This window comes from Balaenoptera borealis (assembly GCF_965194805.1).
Source record: "Balaenoptera borealis genome assembly, chromosome: 8".
Lineage (NCBI taxonomy): Eukaryota > Metazoa > Chordata > Mammalia > Artiodactyla > Balaenopteridae > Balaenoptera > Balaenoptera borealis.
Window position 1 is genome coordinate 121,333,727 of NC_138865.1, and position 23,431 is coordinate 121,357,157.

The 23,431-nt window shown below is 61.9% G+C and overlaps 1 protein-coding gene and 1 long non-coding RNA gene across 5 annotated transcripts in view; one reads left to right on the forward strand and one right to left on the reverse strand.

Annotated features, from left to right (window-relative positions):
- CCDC187 (coiled-coil domain containing 187) overlaps window positions 1–16,262 on the reverse strand; it is a 42,344-nt gene extending 26,082 nt beyond the window's left edge. For 2 of the 4 annotated variants that reach the window (XM_082401832.1, XM_082401831.1), the window contains exons 1-5: window positions 11,677–12,410; window positions 11,078–11,176; window positions 8,654–8,749; window positions 3,423–4,564; window positions 3,116–3,201 (exon numbers count right to left, since the gene is read on the reverse strand). In XM_082401832.1, coding sequence (XP_082257958.1) covers window positions 3,116–3,201; window positions 3,423–4,564; window positions 8,654–8,749; window positions 11,078–11,176; window positions 11,677–12,142 — 1,889 coding nt within the window. In that variant the 5' untranslated portion in view covers window positions 12,143–12,410. Of the gene's footprint in view, window positions 1–3,115; window positions 3,202–3,422; window positions 4,565–5,205; window positions 7,465–8,653; window positions 8,750–11,077; window positions 11,177–11,676; window positions 12,411–16,155 lie in introns of those variants that run through there. The other 2 variants (XM_082401830.1, XM_082401833.1) reach the window with 2 other exon arrangements.
- Window positions 16,263–19,113: 2,851 nt separating this feature from the next.
- On the forward strand, window positions 19,114–20,658 carry LOC309633288. Its single transcript, XR_014247408.1, has 2 exons — window positions 19,114–19,145; window positions 19,587–20,658. It is a non-coding gene; the product is annotated as an uncharacterized lncRNA (long non-coding RNA).
- Window positions 20,659–23,431: the final 2,773 nt, after the last annotated feature.

The following is a 23,431-nucleotide window of genomic DNA, read 5'->3' on the forward strand; positions in this document are numbered from 1 at the left end:
TCTCCAGGAGCGTGGGAAACACGCGTGTGCGGGGATGCCCATAGCGGCAGCTTCCGTGCCAGGCCCAGAGTCTATTCACTGCGTCTGTTTATGACCAGGGGGTGATTATGGTGCATCTATAGGACAGACCACACGTGGCTGTTAGAAAGAAGAAGGACGGTTGGCAATGATTTCTTGGATATGGCACCAAAAGCACTGGTAACAAAAGAAAAAAATAGATAAACCGGGCTACTTCAAAATTAAAAACTTATATGCATCAAAAGACCCAATCAACAGAATGAAAAGACAGCCTACAGAATGAGAGAAAACATTTACAAACCCAGATCTGATCAGAGATTACTCCCGAGTATATATCCTACAACTCAACAACAACAAAAACCCAAATAACTTGATGAAAAATCAGGCAAAGGACTTGAATAGAGATTTCTCCAAAGAAGACATACAAATGGCCAAGAAGCACGTGAAAAGATGCTAAACATCACTGATCATTAGGGAAATGCAAATCAAAGCCACAATGAGGGACTTCCCCGGTGGTCCAGTGGTTAAGATTCCATGCTCCCAATGCAGGGAGCCCGGGTTCGATCCCTGGTCGGGGAACTAGATCCCGCATGCCGGAACTAAAGATCCCGCGTGCTGCAACTAAGACCCCGTGCAGCCAAATAAATAAATATAAATAAATAAATAAATAAAATTTTAAAAAACCACAATGAGATACCACCTTACACCCTTTAGGATGGGCACTATTAAAGAAAAAGAAAAGAACAAGTGTTGACAGGGATGTGGAGAAGTTGGAACCCTCGTGCACAGTTGGTGGAATATAAAATGGTGTAGCTGCTATGGAAAACAGTATGGAGGTTCCTCAAAAAGTAAACATAGAATTCTCATATGACCCAGCAATTCTAATTCTGGGTGTATATCGCAAAGAATTGGAAGTAGGGGCTTGAAGAGATGTTTGCATACCTATGTTCACAGCAACACCATTCACAACCAAAAGGTAGAAGCAACCCAGGTGTCCATCAACAGATGAATGGATAAACAAGGTGTGGTCCACCCATACAATGGAATATCATTCAGCCTTAAAAAGGAAAGAAATTCTGAAATAGGCTACAACATGGATGAACCTTGAGGATGTCATGCTGAGTGAAACAGGCCAGTCACAAAAGGGTCCCAGAAGGAATCAGGTTCATAGAGACAGAAAGTAGGACGGTGGGGCCCGGGGCTGGGCGGGGGATGGGGAGCGAGTGTTTCACGGGGACAGAGTTTCAGTTTGGGAAGATGAGAAAGTCCTGGAGATGATGGTAGTGATGTTTGCACAGCAGTGTGAATGTACGTAATGCCCCTGAACTGTGCGCTTAAAACTGCTTAAGATTTTTACGATCTTAACAAAATTTTACAATTTTGTCATGTGTATTTTACCACAATTTTTTTAAGTGGAAAAAAAAAAAAGGACAGAGCGAAGCACGATAAAGGACCTGCAGCCTCCTCCACCACAGAGATAGCCCCCCCTCCACCACAGAGATAGCCCCCCCTCCACCACAGAGATAGCCCCCCCTCCAGCATCGTGTCCAGCAGAAGGAGCCGGACAGCCAGGAGCCCCTGCCGGCATTTCCCACGGCGCAGGGCTGCCCTCAGGTGTAAGCGGTTTCTCAGCCCCAGTGCAGGTTACACACGTGCTCCGCGTGCGAGCATTCACTGAGCTGCACACCTAGGACCTGTGGACCTGGAATCTTGGGGAGAAGTGCGCACTTTAAAGGCAAATGAAACAAAAGGGATCCGGAGAGGGAGACTTCCAGGAGCCAGGGGCCAGGGCAGGGTGTCCATCCCACTGAGGTGGACGGGTGGGGGGTCGAGGGGCTGCAAAGAGGGGTGGGCGCTGAGCTCCAAAGGGTTCAGCCCAAAGCCCCCTCCCAGAACTCTGGCTGCCAAAGACCCATCCAGGAGCCAGGTTCAGAGTGAGCCCAGGGCAGGAAGCTCCCGGTGGGCGGCATCTTGTGGGGACCCCCGGCCTTAGCCTCTGGGCCAGCTCCTCCCCCTAGCCATGGGCGGATGATACCCTAGGAGCCTGGCTGTGAGTTCCCCCTCCTTCATTGGGCAGGTGGCCGGGAAGTGGCTGGCACCGGCCTGAAGCCCACGGGGCACCCCCCGGAGCCCTTCCCCGCGAGGGCAAGCGCTGGGAAGGCCAGTCTCTAGGGAGCCTGGACGCTCAATCCCCCCCAGCAAAGTGGGGGAAGGTCTCCCACCCTGCCCTTCAAGATGCTGCTCGGGGGAGCAGCCTCCTGGACGGTTGCCCCAGAGAAATAAAAACACACGGCAGTGAAAACAAAGCAAAAACGAAAGCAAGGGAAAAGAAGACAAACCCAGAAAATAAGCATTGGCAAAGACAGGGAGAAACTGGATTTCTCGTGCACTGCTCTGGGAATGCAAAATGGTGCGGCCACTGCCGAAAACAACCTGGCACTTCCTCCACCAGTTAAATATGGAGCTACCACATGACCCGGCAATGCCACTCCTGGGTGTGTGCACCAGAGAGCCTAAAATGGGTGCTCAGACATTTCACTCACAGCAGCCAAAAGGGGGAAACAGCCCACAAGTCCATCAGCTGCCCCATGGGTAAGCAAAACGTGGGAGATCGTACAGTGGAATATTACTCGGCCATAACAAGGAAGGAAGTCCTGACACAGGCTGCAACATGGATGAACTTAGAAAACTCGCTCAGGGAAAGAAGCCAGGCACAAAGGCCCCATGCTATAGGATTCCACTGACACGAGACATCAGAACAGGTGAATCCATACACACAGACGGACAGCAGACTGGGGATAGCCCGTGGCTCAGGGGAGGGATGGGGAGTGACTGCTAATGGGGACGGGTTTCCTTTCAGAGTGATGAAATGTTTTTGGGGACTAGATGGAAATGGTGGTTACACAATATTGTGAATGTGCCAAATGCCACTGAATAGTTTTCTTTATAAGGGTTAACTTAACGTGATGGGAATCTCACCTCAGCAAAAACTAACACAGCCCTGATCACAGGCTCCGAGCAGCTCTGGATGGAGGGAACCGACCCCCCGCCCGGGAGAGCCCCCCCAGGAAGTGCAGTCCCGGCCCTGCACACCCACCTGCCCGGGGCCTCCTGGTCCCCCAGCACCATGCCGGAAGTCACCCTGCTCCACTGCAGCACAGGCGCTCCGGCGGCTTCCAGGCCCTAAAGCAGAGGAGAAGGACGTCGTCCGAGCCCCAGGCTGGACCAGAAGACCCCAAGCCCTGTCTCAGCCTCAGAGCTGGCCCCGGCCTCCACAAGGGTCTCAGGCTGGGTCCCTCAGGGGTCCCCTCTTTGGGGACAGAGACAGAGGCAGTGGGGTCCCTGCAGAGCCCTGCCACAGCCAGGGGACCCCGGGGGAGCTCGGTGGCTGAGCTGGAACATACCCTGGACTGTGCAGAATGCGGGACGAAGGTCACGATGCCGGGCGTCGTCTGGGAGACCACGGGGACGGCCTCCCTCTTCTTCCTGTAGACGCCCTGCAGCCTCTGGTTTCTGAGCTCCAGCGCTTGCGTGGCAGAGGCCTTTTTCTTTAGGGCCTGCTGCCGCCAGGCCGCCGTCTTCTGGCGCATGAACTCCCGCCGGGGCTCGGAGCCGTGGAGGGGGCCCAGGGGCCCTCGGGGCTTCGGGCAGGGCGGCGGGGGTCGCACCTCATTCTCCTTCCCAGGGATGTTCCAAAGGGCATCCTGGCTGGGCCTTGGCCAGGCGAGCTTCTCCCCCGAGGGGGTCAGAAGTGGACCCCTGCCCTGGCACAGGGGGCTGGCCCCCTGCGTGAAGGCGGCGCTCCAGGGACGCCAGGTGGGAGGGCTCGGCCTTTCCAGAGGGCTCCATGGCCTTCGGGCAGGGGCCTGCCGGTCTTCACAAGCGGTCCAGGCCCTCTGCAGACCCCAGGCCTGCCCGGACGAGGTGCTCCAGGGCCGCTGCAGGAAGGGGCCCCATCTTTCAGGGGGGCTCCCGGGCCTCCGGAAGGAGCGGTCCCGTCCTTGGGCCGCCCAGGTCTTCTGTGGACAGGAGGCCCGCCTGGCCGAGGCGCTCCAGGGCCGCTGAGGGAAGGAGTTCAGCCTTTCCGTGGGGCTCCCGGGCCCCCGGAAGGAGGGATCTCGTCCTTGGGCCGCCCAGGTCCTCTGCGGACAGGACTCCCACCTGGCCAAGGTGCTCCAGCTCGGCGCCGTGGGCAGGCTCCCAGCCCTCTCGGAGGCAGGCACCCCCTCCGTCACAGCCCGAGGGCTCTTCCAGGAGCCCCGCGAGTCTGGGGGCTTCCAGGGGCTCTGCCACCTCCTCCCCGCCAGGTCCCGCAGCTCCAGCCCTCGCCTTGGGTGGCGGTCCTGGGCCAGCTCCAGCCTGGCCTGGATTTGCTGGCGGAGGTCTCGAAGGACGGCCATAGCAGCCTGGATGGTCACGGGCTGCTGGCAGGAAGCCAGGTGGGGAGCGCTGGCTGACACCTGCGGGTCGCTGCGGACAGAGGTCGATCTAGGCAGCCGGGGGCGGACAGGGGAACTCTCACCAGCTCCAAGCTTCTTGCCGTGTCCTGCAAAGACAGGCAGTCGCAGGGGTGGCCAGAGCCGCGGGGCTGCAGGAGGAGCAGAGCCGGGCCCTCCCCCCTCCCTGAGGCCCCCCCTCTTGGTTCTGCGCCCATCACCCACTCACAGAGCCCGCTAGGGGCAGGTGCCATGTCGGGGTGACTCGAGGCTGAGCCTGGGCACCTGGCACAGAGCCACCCCCTCTGAATGTGGTGGAAACTAAGTGGGGGGGGGCGCGGGGGGAGGTGACACGTCTCCTGGGAGCTGCTGTGGCTCCTGTCCTGCAGTCCCTGAGTCAGGAAAGCCTGGTGGCCCCGCCCTGCCTTCTGGGAGCCGAAAGGGTGCCTCTCAGGGACAGAAGTCCTTTTCCTGGGCTTTTAAACGTAGCGACTCCCCAAAGTCCCCCTCTGGTGGGGGGTTTGGAGGGCGTCTGACGGGTCGCTGGGAGAGAGGTGCCGGGCCCGCACCCCAATGCCACTGCTTCCTGGGCGTCTCTCCCTCCGGCCCACACTCCAGATGCCACACCAAGCAGAGCAGAGCCGAGGCGGAGGCACAAGGTACCTAATTCCGCGGTGGGGGCCCAGTCTCTTGAGGGTCCCTTGCTCTGAAGTCTAGGGAGGGAAGGAGGGGGCCCAAGCAGCACCCTCACCAGAGCTTGTCCTTTTCTCCAAGCGTAAACACCAGCCAACTCAGAATCTTAAAGAGAAAACGCACACACAGCCAGGTGCCCAGGGCCCTCCGATGCTGGCCAGACGGGGAGGCTGGCGACTCCACGTAGACCCAGGAGACCAATTCACACGCTCCCAGAGGGGATGGGGTGAAAACCCTCGGGTCCAGGCCACTCTGAGGATTGGGTCACACCCCCGGCCATTAGCCAGCATCCTGGCAGGGCTGAGTCCCAGGATGACCTTGAAACGTGCCCTGATTTCTCTGACCCTTGGGGGTAATAAAACGTGCTCCCTTCAGACTTGTCTGTAAAACATTCAACACAGGCCCAGGAACACCGCACACGCTCAGTAAAGGCTGGCCAGTAGTAACGATAGTCACCAGCACAAGCAGGGCTCACACAGGGCGAGGGGGAAGGCGATGTTATAGCTGATCATTTGCCCTGAGCCAGAGGAAATTAATTTGTTTTTAAACTGGTGAGACTCGGCGGGGATAGGGGAGGGGACTCAAGGAAGACAGGTTGGCAGGACAAGCGGTCCCGGAGAGCGTGGAAACAAACAGCCACCCCATCCCAAACACAAACCAGCTTTCTTTAATAAATGCTGTCACATAATAAACATCATTCATCAAGGTTTCACTTCATAATCCCAAGTTACGCTCACCAAATGCCAATAGCAGTCCCACCATCATAACAAACCCATCCACAAGGGCCCTGGCAGAGGCAGCGCCGGCCTTGAGCTCACACACACACGTGTAAGCTCACACTCTTACACAGCCTGCACCTCTGGGGGAGGGAGAGCCAGCCCAGGGAAGGGTGTGTCCCACAGGGCTGTTCCAGGGGCGTGGCTTACAGGGGGTGTGGTCTTGGCCGGGGGGGGGGTACTTCTTGAGGGGTGGCCTCTGGGGGCGTGGCCTTGGGCCGTGTCTCTGTACCGCCCTTCCCCTTGCGGGAGCTCCATCTTCACGCCAATGGCTGAAGTCCCTCCTGGTCTGGGCTGGGGAGGGTGCTGTGTCGAGGGGGCAGGGTGTGATAGGTGGGTGGTCTCTGCCGTAAGGCACCCTCGTTTGCCCCTCCCTGAGACCATGCCCTCCGCCCCAGGCCCCTGGTGACACCGGAAGGTAAGAGTGAGGTCTCAGGAGTCCCAGACCTGGGTTTAAATCCCAGCTCCTCCTGCCTAGCCACCGGCCTTGGGCAAGTGACAACTTCCCCGTGCCTCAGTTTCGCCATCTGTAAGCACCTCCCCACAAGGCCACGAGGATGCAAAAGCGAAGCAGTCGCCCTCACCACAGGAGTTGCCCAGAAAGGTCAGGATTCTGCTGACCAGGGCTGAGTCCGGACTGCCCACCTGCCACATGTGACCTATGAGTGGGACCTGGGGGGTTGGGCTCCCCAGAGAGGGTCCTGCGTCCTGGTCCCTAAAGCTGCTGCACTGCACAAAAATGGCCTCACTCCCTTGGTCGGGGCCCTAGGCAGGGACCACACCACGTAGGGAGGGGGCCACCTGCTGGCCAGGCCCCTCTCAGCACCCCCATCCCCAGGCCCCTCCATCACTGGCTTCCCCATTAGCCCGCCAGAGGGGTCCAGGTCAATAAATGGGTCCTGATGGGCACATTTTTTTCTTCCACAGAGCAGTTTAATGGCAATTAATTTTTTTACGAGAGGATTTTTAATCTGTGGAAATGGATGAAGTCCCCAAGTGCCCTGTCAAAGTTCCAGGGCCGACCTAATCTATGATAAAAAATGCAAAGTGAGGTGCTATAATCTGAAATTAAATATCGGGCTTCATTTTTCTGCGGCCCGGATGGATGAATATTTTATAACTATTGTGATTTAACTTTTTGTTAACTACAGCAAATTTCTAATTCATCCAATTCCCAAGTCCTGTGGCTCTGACCTCTGAACCCAAACTCATCTCTCCTTAGCCCAGCTGTGACTTCGTCACTGACAGAAACTAATGGTCATCTCCATCAGGGTGACATGGCGGTTACGGTGATGAATGCGGCCCATGGCATGCCCTTTTGACCCAGTGTCAGGCAGAAGGCAGGTCATCTTTCAAGGGAGCCATTAAAATAAAACAAACCAAAATGCCGAGGAACGGCGGGCGGGGCGGGGAACGTGATGCAGAAAATTGTTATATTTTGTGCTTTTTCAGTGGCCTTCCGGAACCTTCTCCATGTCTCCCAGCATCCCTCACTCTGGTTCCAGTGGAGGTTTTCCCGACACGTCCCCACCTCACTCAGGGCCCACCTCCAGCCAGAGAAGGAGGACAGGTACTCCTCCTGCTGGAACCGTCGGCCTGCCCAAGGGCAGAGGAGGCGGTGTCTGACGGCGTGAGCAGACCACACATGGCCCACTCCCGTCCAGGACTGTGATCTCATACCCTGGGGAAACTGAGGCACAGAGATGCTCAGAAACAGCTCGACTCCCAGTGCTGCTGACTTCGAGACCAGGGGCCCCACAGAGCCGACCTCAGCCTCCCAGGGCTTTCTCCAACCAGGGGGCTCTGGCTGGTGTCTCCGAAGCCCGTGGTACAGTGGTCCCAGAGCCCAGGCCCCGAGGGTGGGCCTGGAGAAGGTGCCCCGGCGTGGGCCCAGGTACACACAGCTGGGCTCTCTCAGGTAGGGGGCACAGGCCTGGAGCTGTCAGGGCCCAACCCCGGCTCGCCTGTGTGGTCCTGGGCAGGCTGTTGAACCTCTCTGAGCCTCAGCTTCCTCATCTACAAAATGGGAGTGAGCCCATCTGCCTTCGAGGAGAGCTGTGAGGCGTCGCTTGAGTGCATGGCACAGTCGGACAGAGTACGGCACTGAGCGAGGCCACTCCTCCCCGGCCCAGAACATGCTGAAGGAAGGCCCCGGAGGAAGGCCACCCCCTCTGTTCCCCACACACCCACATGCAGCGCGTGCACCCCACGAGCTCCACGAACCTACCAGGCTGGGCAGCTGGGTCTTTGCTGGACGCCAACACCCCACCCAGCCCTCAGGAAAGACAACTGAATTAGGAATTCCTCTGCGAGCCTGGCCCAGCACCACCAAGACCCCTAACAGACCTCTCCCGGGCCACAGGCAGCCGACACGTCTCCAAGGGAAGTGGACGTCGCCCAGCCTTTCCCACCACTGGGCACCCCAGGGGAAACAGGCAACCCGGCCTCACTGCCTGGAGTCTGTGGACAGACAGACCACAGCCATACTTCCCGCCACCGATGGCAGCAAAACGGCCGCAGCTCAGCCAGCGACACCGAGTCACGAGAAAGCAAGCACATCTGTCCACCACCAGCTCACATGCCCCCCACTTCACACCCGCCTTTCCGAGGCGGAGCCAGCGCTGCACCAGCCATCCTGGCTCCAGAAACAAGCCATGTGCCCACCTCCTGAGCCTGGATCGTAACCTCCTGTCCCCACGTCCTGCCTGGCCCTGAATGGGCCAACCCTACCTGTGTCTTTGGCAGCTCTCCTAGGGGCGGGCAGCTTGGGGGTCTTCTCTCTTTTGCAAGAACTACTTTTCATCCTTTTGGTTTTTTCCCGTGGAGCTTCAGAGAGAGGAGACAGACGGGAGGAAGGGAGAGAAGGTTGAGTCACAGTGCAACACACGGGATCAGCCTGCTCGCGGGGCCCCTGACTGTCCCCTCACGGCCCTCTGCATGGGACCCCCCCGGGCACTCCCCCGCGGGCTGGGCTCACCTCACCCGCCCTCGCAGCCTCGACTGGACACACGTCCCCGAGAGCCCCCGAGCACAGCCGTAGCCTCGCATCTCCGTCCCCTGCACCCAGCTCGGGGCCAGCCCACGGCACTCATGTTTGTTGAATGAATAAATGACTGAACAGGCCCACAGACGAAGCCATGGCGGGGCAGCCAGCCAGACGGGACGTGGGCTCCTCAGGGAGAGGAGGAGTGAGCGCTAGACCCAGAGGGGCCTTTGCACAGTGGGATCCGCCCCCGCTGGACAGGCAGGGACAGGAGATCCAAGTCCCACAGAAGGCACAGAGGCCGACTGGAGTGGACCGACTGCCCGAGGGCCAGTGTGGGCGCCCGGCCCTGCTCTGTTTGGCCTCGTTCGTCTTTGTCCACCGCTGGGTGGACGCTGCGTCTCGGAAGCACCAAAAAGCCAACCAGCCAGTGACCGTGTGAGAGCTGGGCCCGGCCCACCGCGTCCCCAAGGGGCCTGGGGAGCACGGGGAAAGTCTCTCCCGAGGGACTCTGCAGGCCTCCGTGGTGCAGCTGGGTCCCGGCCTCGGCCCGTCCCTCCGTCCTCAGCACCCAACCCCACTGGCAGGAGGGGCCTCAAGACCCAGTCCCACACGAAAGGACAAACCCTATAGGATTTCGCTCATATGAAGTTCCTAGAGGAGTCGAACCCAAAGAAACAAAGAAACTTTGTACTTAAACACGGTTAAAATGGTAAACTTTAGGTTATGTGTATTTTACCACAATAAAAAAAAAAAAGAGCCAGGCCCTGCCCCATACCCTGCTTCCAGAGGGTTCCAGGGGGGAGCTGGTGACTGATGACACTGGGCACTGAGGCCCCTGAGTGACCAGTGGCCAGGTCCTGAGTTTGGCTGATGGGCCCCTGCATGTGGGGACAGGGAGAATGACGTGCTGGACGAGCTGAGGTCATCGGGGCCCCCTGTCCCCGAGGAGAGAGACAGGGGCGTTCCGCGTGAGTCACAGCTGGAATGGGGATGGGCGGGCGCCCCGCTCCCAGGAGAGCTGCCGGTGCCCAGTCAGGCCAGAGCTGGGCTCAGGGAGAGGGTTCTGCCCCTTGGCTGCACTCGGGCCACCGGCCCCTCGCACCCCACCTAGGGCTGTGCTTGGCTTGCACATCTGGCTGGGACAGACCAGCAACGAGTCTGTAGCTGCCACCCAGAGGGTCCCGACTCGAGTGTTGACCAGCCTTTGTTCCACCCTGGTCACCACGGCGCCGCTGGAATAGGCAAGGGTCTCCCTCATTCTCCCCCAACAGCCCCATGCGAAACCCTGGCTGGAGACCCCAAAAGCCTCAGGCCTCCAGGACAGCCTGACCCCTGCTCCGGAGCCCTCTCCCCCGCTCCCTGGGGTCTCCAGAATCCTGCTGGACTGTAGAGACACCTGCTCCACCAGTGCCCACCCTGCACACACAGCGAGCCCGCCAACGCCCAAACCCTCCACGGCCCCCCTGCCTATAAAACCCTCCAAGCGCCCCGCTGCCGGGGACGCCGAGGTTCCTTAATGCTGCTGCCCTCCCCCCCACCACCCCGGGAGCGGCTCCGGCCCGCCTCTCCATCCTCACCCCTCCTGTCTGTCGAGTGAATGAGTCAGCCAAAGTCTAGGGGTTCCCTGGGCCCCGGGACCCTTCCTATCCCGTCTGGGAGTCTGTCAACCCACTGCCGACCCTTCAGCATCTCCCGGGCAGGCCAAGGCCATCTGTGGGACAGGCAGGCAGTGCCTCCTGCCTGCAAGATGGAACAGCGAGCCCAGGAGCCTGAAGGACCTCAGGCCCGGCATGTGACCATGCAGGGAAGACCTCACCTATCCTGTGCAGGAGAGCTCAGCAAAGAGACACCCCTGCCAGCCCCCCTGCCCTTTGAGCCCCAGCCTGCCCTGCAGGGCCTGCTTGGATTCCTTCCCTGATGGTTAGAAATCGGGCTCCAGAGAATGGTGGGCTGGCTTCAAATCCCTGCTTGGCCCCTTCATGGCTGGGGTCCTCTCTGACCCTCAGTGTCCTCCTCTATGAGTGGGAAGCTAATAGAGACAATCGCACAGAGTGAGAGAGAAGCTGCCTGGAGAGTGCTGGCTCCAGAACTGTGCCACCCTGGGCCTGAGTGTCCAGTGGGGGCAGTGGTGGGGGGATGCCAGGATGGCTGGCCGCAGAGCCACTCACCTGAGGCCTGCCGCTGGGAGACCCTGGAGGCCTCATGCCCCTGGCCAGGTGTTGCCTTGTCTTCGACTCCACTTTCAGCCCCACTCAAGATGCCTGAGCCTGGAGCAGAGTGAAAAGAAGGAGAATTGTGAGGACAGAGAGTCCGTGAAGAAATGTCCAGGGAAAGGTCCCCGTTTGGCAGCCGCTCAAAAGCCTTTAAACATGGCCTTGATGCCCAAGCCTGAGGGCACAGTCCCCCCAGGGACCAGTCCCTTCCACGCCTCCCGCATGCCCTCCAGGCCCCCTGCACCTGCCCTTCCATCCACCATCCCTCTGGCTTCCACCCACCCATCCCCATCTCCTGGATGAGTCGATGCTTCCTTCTGCTTACACCCAGCTCAGATGCACCCCCATCCCCGGGAGGACTCTACCTCCTCTTGGCTTCCCAGGCTCCGAGACCCTCTCAGGGCCACGGGGCATGTTGCACTGGCCTCCCCAGTTGGCCACCAGTCCAGGCGGGGCCACCCACATGCCCAGCACAGCCCGGCCTGCAGCAGCCCAACCTCAGCCCTCTCCGCCCGCCCCCTGCCTGTCCCTCGCCAGGGAAAGCTGCCACTGACCTGGGTAGGCCAGGGCTGGAGCGGGGTTTGTCGGCTTTCGGGCCTTCCTCCGGGGGGCTGGCGTGGGGGCTTTGTAGAGATATGAGGCGCTGGCGGGTGCCGAGGTGCCCAGGGAGGTGCGGCTCGCCTGCCACCGTGCCTGGGCCCGGATCTTGTCCCTCAGCTGCTCCAGCCGGGGAGTGCTCTCCCTGGGTTGCTGCGGGGGCCCCAGCACCTGGGGGGTCCTCTCCTTCCAGGTCCCGTGGGGAGGTGTGCATGACTCATGGCCCCCCGAGGAGCCGGAGAGGCGGCCCGATGACACCGAGCTGTCCCCATCCTTGGCCTCCTCATCTGTCAACCACACCAGGAGGCTGCAGGCCTTCCCCCGGGGGCCGGGCTCCTTGGGGTAGTCAGACCAGGCCACGTGGGGAGATCCCCGCTGGGCGCCTGCCTGCTGGGAGGGCTCAGGCCACCTCACAGCAGCCATGACTTCATCCTCGGCTGCAGGCAGATGGAGCTTGTGTTCCCTTGGGAGAGAGAGGCAGACACAGCCTGTCAGGTGCGGAGACGTGGTGGTGCTGAGCAAAACATCTCACATGCACCCCCACTGTCTCCAGCGCCCTCTCACTCCCCATTTTCCTGTCTCAGACTGAGAAAGGTGGGAGGTGCCAATAAAAAGTACCCCCCCATTGGTGGCACTGCTGCGACGTTCTCTCTCGGATCCCGACCACACCCCTTTGAGGTGGGCACTACATCAGCCTCATGTACAGGCTCTGGGGAAGGCACGCAGCAGAGGCAATCCGGCCCAGGTCCTCGCTCCTCACACCAACTTGGCTGCGCTCCAGGAAGGCGTGGCCACCTCCCCAGCAGTGCCTCGGCCCTTGTGTGCTGACACATGCACCCAAGTCGGCACAGACACTACCTGGACTTGGCTCTGGCCTTCCCAACGGCTGGTCTCCCTGGGGCCCCAAGGGAGAGAGGGCACTGCCTCTATCTATCTTTGGGGCGGGGCTGGATCATTTTCCCCGGGCAGGTGGGCGGCATCCCCATGACCAAGGATGACACGGCAGCACGGCCGGGAGCAAGGGTGGAGCCAGTGAACCCCCATCACCACCTGCCCTGGGGTCAGAGGGTGCTCTCACAGGGCAGCCCCGTGGCCTACAGCCCGGCATCCATCCTCACTCAAGGCAAGCTGGCTCCTGCCCAGCTCCGGATGCCGGTCTGTCCTGGTCCCCTGGCCCATGATGGAAACCCTCAGGACGGTTATGGAAACTGGGTGGGCACAGTGGGCTGCAGGGCCCTGGGCTGGCAAAAGCCTGGGGCCTTCCCAACGCGCTGCCTCTCAGCAGGGGGTGAGAATTCCGGACGGCCCTGTGACAGCATAATAACCCCGTGTCACTCGGTGACAGAGAGCCAGGGCCTTCAGTCCCCCGCTGGGGCTCCAGGCAGCCCCCCTACTCCAGTCCTCCCAGGGCGCCGGGGCCAAGGGCTGCCGTGCGTGGTGAGTGAGCTGCCCAGGGCTGGGGGTCAGGCTAGGCCTGGGCTGGAGTAGGGACGACGTGAGGGCCTGGGGGCGGGGATGAGCAGGGGCAGGGGTGGGCTCAGCCCCAGGCTGGTGGCCAGCTCAAGGTTCAGTTCCGGGTGGGGTCAGCCTGGGAGTCCGGGTGCGGGAGAGAGGAACCAGCCCTGGCCACGTCCCCAGCAGATGGACGAGGGGTTGAGCGCTCCGGCCCTGACGCTTCGGCTTGTGGGGACTGGTCGGGGGAAGTGGGCGGCGGCTTCCCGCTCTCCCTGGCACGTGCTCAGTGCACCCCTTCGACCACAGAGATAGAGGCTGGAGAGGCCTGAGCGCCAGGAGAGCATGCCAACCTGTCCAGCTCCAGTGGGCTTCCTATCACCTGCTCGACCGCCCCGGCAGGGCAGTGCGGTGAGGGGGACACGGCCGCTGCCATCTGCTGGCCCTGGGCTCAGCGTGGTCCCCCGAGGAGGAGAGCTGGTTCCTCCTCCAGCTCCGCCCCAGCTGGCAGGGTAACCTTGGGCGACCAGAGGCCTCACCCCACCCTGTCTCTGGGTCTTGTGAGCCTCTGGTGAGTTCACTCCCACAGGAGGGCCCTGCGGAGTGGCCCTCAGGGAGGGGCTGAGATGGTTAGGAACACTCATTCATTTTAGGAATTGCCCTAAAGGCACTCCTTCCAGAGCGGCGGCGGCGGCGGGGGTGGGGGGGCCCAGAGAAAGGCGGGTCTGCAGCAAAGGACCCCCTAATTCCAGGCGGGCATGGAGAATGGAGAGCCGTCCTTGAGGCTCCTTCTAAAGGACCCGTCCTGGGGAACCGGGGACACCTGCAGACGCTGCCGTCTGGGCAGCGCGCAGGGCGGGGCTCTGGTCACTGCGACACAGCCCCACGTTTAGCGGCCAGCAGGAGGGGGAGTCGCCCCGGACAGACCCTGCCTGGAATGTGAGGTGCCCCCGCCACCCCCGCGCAGCCTCCCCTGTAGTTGGGGCCGGGGTGAGGCGGGCACAGAGCCAGCAGGACCCCAGATCCAGCCTCTGGCTCCAGGGCCCTCAACCACACCTGGTGGCCCAGACGGACGCCGTACCTCTGCGGCCAGGTCCCCCTGCCGGCAGCACCGCGACCGCCATCCGGCCCTGCCCCGTCCTCCTGGCCTGGAGCCCCGCCCTGCCTGGGCTCGCCCGCTCCACTGGGCACCTGGCCCGGGGAGGCTGAAACGGAGCAGGTCCCACCCGTGTGTTTCTTTAGGACGTTTGCAAGCGGCTGGTCTCCCAGGGAGCTGACCTGGGGCCGCGCGGGAAGGCGGCCCCTGCCCGGAGAGCTGCAGGCAGCAGCGTGCGCCTGCGCTGTGCCGCACACACGGCCCCCTTCCGCCCCCCTCGGGGGTGGGGCGACATCATAAGGAACGACCAGGGCGTCCCCCACACGGCCCCCAGAGCCTGGATAGGGGAGGGGGCGCCCAGAGACAGCTCCGCCTCCTCCGTTCACAAAGAGCCCCCGACCCCTGGGCAGAATCCCTCGGCGGCCTTGGCAAGAGTGAGAGCCCACGCCCATCACCCCGCGAAAGGACCCCGCCTGCGCTGCGGCCTCAGGGTCACGCTCCGAAGCAGAGACCTGGCCCCTTTACTGAAGGCCTTCCTCCCCGCCACACCCTCAGGCCCCCCCATCAGTTGGGGTCCCGGGGGGTGTCCTCCCAGGGTCCTCTGGGCTCTCCAGCCCTCCTCCCCTGAGGGCAGAGGGCAAGGGGCATTCTCAGCAGAAGCAGCCGGAGCCTAGACACAAGAAGTTTCTCCTGACGGCTGGGCCTGGTGGCCCTCTGTTCCCTTTAGCAGGGCCTCAGCTGCCCCCAGGGGTCAAGGACACCTCCTCCTCCAGGAAGAAGCCACGTCGTAAACATGACGGGCCGTCAGCTTAAACCCTCTACTGGCGATAAAAGCAAAATCATGAAAACAAGTGTGTGGCGAACTTGGAAACAAACCCAACGGCCTCCCTGCCCAGGACCCCAGCTCCTGTCGCCCCTGCCCGGCTTCAGCGGCCGCTGGGCTTGGCTCTGGGCTGCAGCTGGGTGGCCGCGAGTGGCAGTGTCAGCTCCCGCCTGGGTCGCCTTCCGCGAGGCTCCGAGAAGGCTGCTGGGCGGGGGCCACGGCCAGGGGCGAGGAGCAGCCTCGTGCAGGCCCGCCCACCCGGCAGCATCGCAGCTGAGCCCAGAGCCGCAGGCCCGTGAGGACCGAGGCCCCCGCCAGCCAGCGGGTGTGGCACACGCAGCGCCCCGGCCTGATGCCCTCCCTGGCTTGTGCCGGCCTGATGCCACTCTCTGAGAAAGTCCCCTCAGCTCCCCGTGAGTGGGGCCCCGTCCCTCTGCCCCCCACGGGGTGGGGACTGCTGGGGGATGGGGGTGGCCTGTGTGCAAATGCCTTTGGCTTCGGGAGCCCCCAGCACAGTCGGGGCAGGGGGAGGCGTGGGGATCCCATCTCAGCTGTCCTGCCCACGGTCCTGCGGGAGGAGTCCATCTCCGCTCCTCGGGTTCAGCCCCAGCCTCGTGTCCTGGGCCCGGCAGGGTCGGAAGCCGGGGGGCGGGGGTCTTCACAGCCGGCCACACCCCCAGGGCCGGGAGACACAGCACCCGTGGGTCCCCGGGGCCACACCAAGCTCGGCCAGGTCTGAGAGGGGTCACAAGGGACGGGCTTCTCGGCTGGGAGGGGCTGCATGAAGAGCAAACCGAGAGGCCTGTGTCCCCCTGCCTGGCACGTGGTGGACGCAGAGGTAGAGCCCCAACTCCAGACATGCCAGGTGCCTGCTGGTGACCTCAGGCAGGTCGTTCAGTTTGCTCATCAGGAAAGTGGGCGCAACAGTAGCCCCCACTTGGCAGGGTTCTCGAGAGGGTCAGGAGACACCTGGTACTCAGTGCCCCCTGGGTTGGGCACAGACTGAGAAATGAGAGCCGGGCACCTCTGTTCCCACCCGGCCCAGCCCAGGCCCCCATGACACACCTGCACCGTGAGGCCAGAGAGTTGGGACCCACCAGGGCAGCCGTTTCTGTCCCTCGCTGCCACCTGGCCTGGGGCCTGGCATGCCATGCTCTGCACCCGCAGCCGCTGCACCGTGAGAAGTGGCCGGGCTGGCTGGTGGGTTGGGTGGGGACACGGGTGGGGAGGGACTCGGCCCGTGCTCTGCTCTAATCAGCCACACTGTTTACTCTCCCCACCATGTCCCTAGGACAGCCAGCCCTGAGCAGGCTTGAGCAGGCTGGGAACAGTTGGACCACCCTGCTCACAGCCTCCGGGGCCCCAGGGTCAGAAACCACAGAGGAGGCGGCAGCGACAACAGCTGGCACAGGCCTGGACGTTGGCATGGCACCTGCCAGACGCAGCCCTGGGGAAGCAGCGGCCCCGCAGGGGACACACCCACGCCAGCCCCGGCCACACCGAGAGTCTCCAGCGGAGCAGACCTCGCCCAGAAGCCACAAGGCAGCCGGGGCTCAAGGGGCACAGGGGCTGAGAGGCCAGAGGAAGCCGTCCCAAGGCTGACCCAGGCTCCGGGCACATCGGGGAAGTGACGTGCAGATGGCAAGGGCACCTGGGCACTTGCGCCCTGCTGCTCAGAGGCACACGCTTGCCCTTTGATACCTGCCGTGCACACACACACACAGAGACACACACACTCACTACACACACTAGACACACACACACAAATAACACACTACACACACATAGATACACCACACACACAGACACGCACAAACAACACCACACAGACACACAGCACACATGCACACACAGGCCCAGTACGTCCCCCAGGTGACCTGGCCCTGTCACCTTGCCCACTGTCACACAACGCGGAGCAGAGACCCACCCTCGGCCCTGGCCCCCCAAATTAGGAGCAGCCAGCAGCCCTGGGAAAGGAGCCTGGGGACATGACACACCCAGCACGGCTTTGCCCCAGGAGGTCCCAAGTCCTCAGAGGGGGCCCTCAGGCAGGAAGACCCCTCCCAAGGGGGGCAGGGCGGAGGAGGGTGACTGCTCTGGGCTCAGCCAAGCCCGCAGGAAGCCCTGGGGAGGCCAGGCAGGGCCCAGGCAGGGACCCCAGAGGACTCACCCGCTGCAGGGCTCCAGGCCTCCCCGTCCGTGGGAGGGTGCGGGGCGGCAGCCACGGCTCAAGCCAGCGGCAAGCAGAGCGCCAGGACCCGGGCACCCAGGCCTCCAGGTCCGGGGAGGTCAGGCGGGGAGAGGCCCGCCCCGACGTTGCCAAAGAAACCCCCGGCGTCCCTCTGACGGTGCGGGCTCCTCCTCCAGGCTGCTGGGAGCCTGCAGGACCCGTGCCAGGCGCCAGGGGCCTCACCTGCACCAAAGCCCCACCCGAGCGGAGGTACGCACATGGGGCACCCTCCCTACGGCACGAGGAACTGCCCAGAGCCCCGCTTTCGCCCTCCTCCCCAGAACCCGCACCCCGCACCGGGTCTCTGGGGGCTGGGAGCAGGGGGCCTGGAGGTGGACGAGTGCCATCCCTTCTGACACAGGACGTGAGGCGTGTGTCACTGGGACAGCTCACACCTCCAGAGCAGCCCTCCAGGCGTGGAGACCGGGTAGGCGGTGTGCGTGGGTCGGGGTGGGGGACGTGTGTGCAGGCACAGAGCGCCGCGCGGTCCGGTTACACCAAACTCACAAACCGCAAAGCGTCTCGCGTCCTCGGGGTCGGCGTGGCAGCCTCGGCCGAGCGACGGGAGGTGGCGCTTTCCTGTGGCCTTACACTGGTTTTCCAACTAAGGCTGCTGGTGAGTGTGGGGAAGAGCGTGCTGTTCCCCCCCGCCCCCGTCACCCCCCATCCAGCTCCAACCACAGGCCTGCGGGGGAGGGGGGCAGGGCGGGTGCCCAGGGGTCCCGGGGGCTGCCCCATAAACATCCGGTCTTCCCAGCTGCCAACTTAGCCGGCTATGGGGCCGCACCGGCAGGTGGCGCCCTGTCCCCATCATGGAGGGGGAGCCAGCCCCCTACGGGGGTGCCAGGGGACTGTCCCACAGGCCTTTGCTGCTCCTGCCACCACCCCACCCCCATAGTTACGCCCCTCCCCCAAAAAACTCTAGAAAAACAGTCTTTTGCGAAGAAACTCCTCTTGGTGTTCAGGAAGTTTGGATTTAGGGACGGAGACAGAGCAGCCTGGCCTCTTAAATACTCAGGGGTATGTCTGCCCCCCGGAGTGGTATGGGGGGGCAGCAGGCCCTCAGCCACTGGGGAATTGCTGGATGCTGTCCCGGGAGAGCCAGGCACCTGGAAAGGTCACCTCGGACTGGAGCTGGACCCTCCATGAAAGACCACACTGGAGGTGGCTGGGACCCTGGGCCAGAGGATCCACAGGGCGCCGACCCCTGCGGTCGGCAGGTGTGGTGCTGGAGCGCTGCACCCCTGCCTGGGCCTGCCTTGGCCGCCATGAGCCAGGAGGCATCTGGCACCTGAAGATGGATGGGCTCAGGTGTGTACACAGGTTGGCTTTGTCCATCGATGCCGGAGAGGTGGGGAGACTCCACCTGGCCTGAGGGCTGGACACGGTGGCTGGAGCCTACAAAGAGCCCCAAGTCGACCAACGAAGACCCCAACACTTCCAGGGGGCAGCAGCAGTACATCCACTGTCCAGACTCAGCCCCCAGGCGTTTGGCAACCCCCTGGCGGGTCCCGCTGTCTGGTCGCTGCCCTGAGCGGCCTGTGCAGAACACCTCTCGCTGGAATTCTGAGATGCGGACTTCAGATCCAAAAAGCACCAGGACTGAAAACACGCTAATTTTTTTCTTTGTTAAAAGGAAATGCGTCAATGCAAACACTGAGACAACTTTCCTGGCCGCCCGGCCACCTCTTCAGCCCACGGGTTCCAGGTCTGAAAACTGGCTCAGGGCCAAAACCCACGCCAGGGACTGTGGCATTTCTATCGGGGCAGTCACCCTCCGCCTCTCGGTCATCCGGTCATCCGTCCTTAATTTACTCTGACAAACGTAAGAGGCCTTCCCCAGAGGCACCTGGGGTAGCTGCACTGGGAAAGGGAATGGCAGACATGGTACAGACATCAGGACACAGGGCCACGGTTGACACTGAGGCCCAGAGAACCCCGTCAGACAGGCAGTGAACAGAGTTCTGCCCGCGGTCCAGCTTAGAGCGGGTCCGCTGGGTCACAGACCCCCTGGTGGTCCCCTCCGCAGTCTGCGGATGTAGAATTCACAAACCCCACGTGGGATCCGTGGTCTGTGGGGTAAGAGCTATTGTTGTGATCATGGCGGGAAGGTTAAGGGTATGAAACGTCTCCCCTCCATGGCCCAGAGAGTAAAGCAAAAGCAGCATCACCTCCAGGGTAGGGGGACGGGGAGACGGGTGCCCTCCTGGAGGATCCGAAGGATGCGGGGGGCTGGTCCCCAGCATACCTCCATTTCATTCTCCAGCCCAGTCCCTGCTGAAAGGGAGTAGGTCGCGGAGCCCGACCACAGCCTCCAGGGCAGGGTGACGTGGCCCCAGGGACACGAGGCCCTGCGGTGTGGTGCAGCCTCCCTCCCCTTCAGAGACAGACGGCGTTCTCCACGTGGGATGCACACGGCACCTACTGCAGGGCTGTCTGGGGCTGTGTCTGACTCCCTGCCCTGAGCCACAGGCATCACAAGGACCCAGCTCATCAGGGGCGCGATGCCGCTGGGCTGGCTGGACAAGACGCGGGGTGACACGTGCTCTCCAGAGGGCGGCCTCCAGCGGCAGCAGATAGAACAGCCAGGACTCGGAAAGATTGCAAGACCTGCCACACCGTGAACATTCTAGAGGTCCAGGGGAGGGGGGTGTCCCCGGGCGTGCCCTCCAAGCAAAGGCCAGGTGGTTGCATCTTGCACCTCCTGCCGGGAACAGGGAAGCACCATGCCTGGCAAGTCTCTCGTGTTCTGGAGGCAGTGCAGCCCACGCCTAGGGATGTGCTCTGGCCATTTCCCCGGTGACGCAGAAGGCCGCCAGCGTGGAGGGCTACCCAGAGCGGGAAAGGGCCCCCAGCAGGCCGGCTGGCATTGCCCGCATCTGTGATGGGCAAGGCTTGTGGGGTTGGGGGCGAGCCCAGAGGGAGGGAGAGTCATGGCCCAGGCCCCGGGCTCTGCATGGAGGCCACACCATCGGAGGAAGAGTTTCACCCTGTTGTGACCTGAATATGTGTGTCCTTCCCAGATCCATATGTTGAGCCCTAAGGTCCCGTGTGGCTGTATTTGGAATAAAGAAGTAATTACGGTTAAATGAGGTCATGGGGAAGGGGGGCTGATCCGATAGGATTGGTGTCCTAATAAGAGGAAACACAAGAGAGCTCACGCTCTGTCTCCTGGCCCCCATGTGCACGCACAGAGGAAAGGCCACGTGAGGACACAGCGAGAAGGCGGCCACCTGCAAGCCCAGAATTCCTCACCGGAACCAAATCTGCTGGTGCCTTGATCCTGGACGTCCAGCCTCCAGGCCTGTGAGAAATAAATGTCTGTTGTTTAAGCCGTCCAGTTGGTGGTGTTTTGTTACCCGGCTTGAGCTGACTAAGAGACATGCCTACTGGGCCCTGAGACAGATGCCCGGCCAGGCTCCAGACATGACATGGCAGGGAATGCCCACCACAAGCTGGGCCCAGTCGGGCCACCCGGTCACTAAGGGGCTTTTTGATGGTTCACAGTGGCTCCTTGCCCTAATTCTGAGCTTTGACCAGCCTTGCAGGGACCCTGGGGCCTGGGGCCCCGTATCTGGGGAGGGATGCCCCAGCACCCCCCCTCCTTCCTTCCTGTTGCTTCCCCGCTCAGCTACCTGGGGCCAGACACAGCTATTTGGGGAAATGTCCATGCTCCCATCCTGGGAGATTCGCGGTCTGAAGGAGGGAAGGCAGTGCCAACCACAGGGAGGGGCAGGAGGGTCAGGTACTCTTCCGACTGGGGGCTCCCTAGGGCCTCACGTGCTTTGCTCCATTAAGGCTGCCGTCCCTGTACACCTCAACCATCGCCCCTGGATTAATTAGGACCACAGACACAGAGGCCTCACACCCAGGGCAACCTGAAAACCATGCACGGCCTCAGGGTTCAGCCTCCCCAGGGTCCTTCCCTCTCCCCAAGGGACTGACCAGATGACTCGGAAATTAGGGAAAGGACCCACTGTCCTTGTCCCAGGGCAACTGTGAAGGATCAACCCATGAAAATGGTCCTACCACCCTGCCCTTTTTAACCCTGGGCTGAGGACACACAGGCCTGGGAGAGGAGGCTGCTGGCAGAGCAGAAGGGCCAGGAGAGGGCACAGAAGAGGATGCAGGGTTTCCATGGCAACCTTCAGCTGCCTAGGCTGGGAACCACTGGGCAGAGAGGCTCAGGGAGGAGACCCCCGTGGGTGTGTGGGCCAGGCTGGCAGGAGTGTGGTCCCACTCTCCTGCTCTCCTTTCACTTCATCGCTGCTGGACAGACAGATGGACATTGCTCAGGGACCCCGCTGAGGCAGGCAGCTCCTCCGGCTGCACGCCTGCTTTGTGCCTCACGCTCCCGGGCAGCAAGTCCAGACGTGGGCCGGCGGGGAAGGGCAAGGGGTGCATAGCACCTCTTGAGAACACCTGTGGTAGGGTTTCCAGGGCCCAGCGTGCCCTGAACAGCTGGCCGCCTCCCGCTCTGCCCAGAGTCCCATGCCCCCAGGCCTTCCCAACACTGCTTCCCGGTGCCGGGCACCCCTGAGCTCGGCACCCTGCCTTCTGCTTTCCCTGCCCTCCCCTCCTCCCCAGGAAGTGGCTGCACGTCCCCTGAGTGCCCTCCGTCCTCCCTCGACACGGCTCTGCACTCCTGCAGCTCCAGCCTGACTTGGGGGCGGCACGTCCCCCCTCCAGGCCTGCCTGGGGGTGACGGTGTCTGAGGGCAGGGGAGGGTTGGGGGCTGGGGCCTCGCCTCCTCCACACCTGGCGGGGGGCAGGGTGTTCAGGCAGGTGTGGGGGGCTCCCGCAGGGGCGAGTGGGTGTCCCGGGGACCAGGTGTGCTCCAGGCTCTGTGGCCACACCCCCGGTGTGGCAGGTGGCGCACAGGTGATGAGCATCCAGTGCTCAGGGGCCAAGGTCAGGGGCAAGGAGAGCGAGGGGAGGGGTGCTGCAGGGCCCAGGGCTCAGGGACCTTCCTCAAGTTCCAGCTGTTCTTCCAGGTTCCCAGCCAGCAGGCCTGCTCCTGTCCCCCAGCCTGGTGGCCCCAGAGGCACCTGGGCTCCCTCTGGCCTTGCTGTCAAATGGAGCACCTGTCCCAGAGGGGCAGGCAAACTCCCGGCCCATCGGTCCCGCACACGAGTCTCATGTCTGCTGTGATCCAGGGCCACGCCAAGGGCTTCGCAGGCAACACCTCATTCACCGGGCTCCCATTTGAGAGAGAACAGAGAGGCCCGGAGAAGGGCTGGGGCCCCAGTTCGTGAGTAGCCCTGCTGTGTCCCAAGCCCCACACTTGCCCTATGCTCTAGATGAGTGGGGGGCGGGGTCTAAATGCAGAGAGGATTTGTCATCAGTCAGTGAGCATCTGTGTGTCAGCCCCATGCCAGGAGCTTCCGCGATCCCAGCTGGTCCTTGCCCACCTGCAGCACACAGGTGCTCTGCCCAGCCTTTTGCCCACCAGTAAGGACCTGGTACATAGCAGTGACATGTCTATAAGGTGAATGTCACACAGCCTCCACCCCCAGTTGTGTCTGTGATGTCCAGGTAATATAATGTTAATGGGGAGGGACTTGCCTAGAGGTCCAGTGGTTAAGACTCTGCACTTCCACTGCAGGGGGCACGGCTCTGATCCCCGGTCAGGGGAACTAAGATCCTGCATGCTGTGCAGCTGCGGCCAAAAAAAATTTTTTTAAATGTTCATTGGGAGCAGAAGACTACAAAACTACCTGCGCTACATGATCCAAGTTACGTAGCAACCTTGTCAGTGCATACTGAGAACTGGGTGTAGTGCGGTGAATGGCGGTCCCAAAAGAGACATCCACCTACAATGGTAAATGTGACCTCATTTGGGAAAAAAGGGTGATTGCAAACGAAATTAAATTAAGGCTCTTGAGATGAGATCATCCCCAGTTAGGGTGGGTCCTAAATCCAAGGCAAGTCCTTTCAGGAGGAGAGAAAACATAGACCGAGAGGAGAGACACAGGGACAAGAGGGGAGACCTCATGAAGATAGAGGCAGAGATTGGAGTGATTTGGCCACAAGCCACGGGACACCTGGAGCCCCAGAAGTTGGAAGAGGCAGGAAGGACTCCTGCTGGACCCTCCAGACAGAGCGGGACCC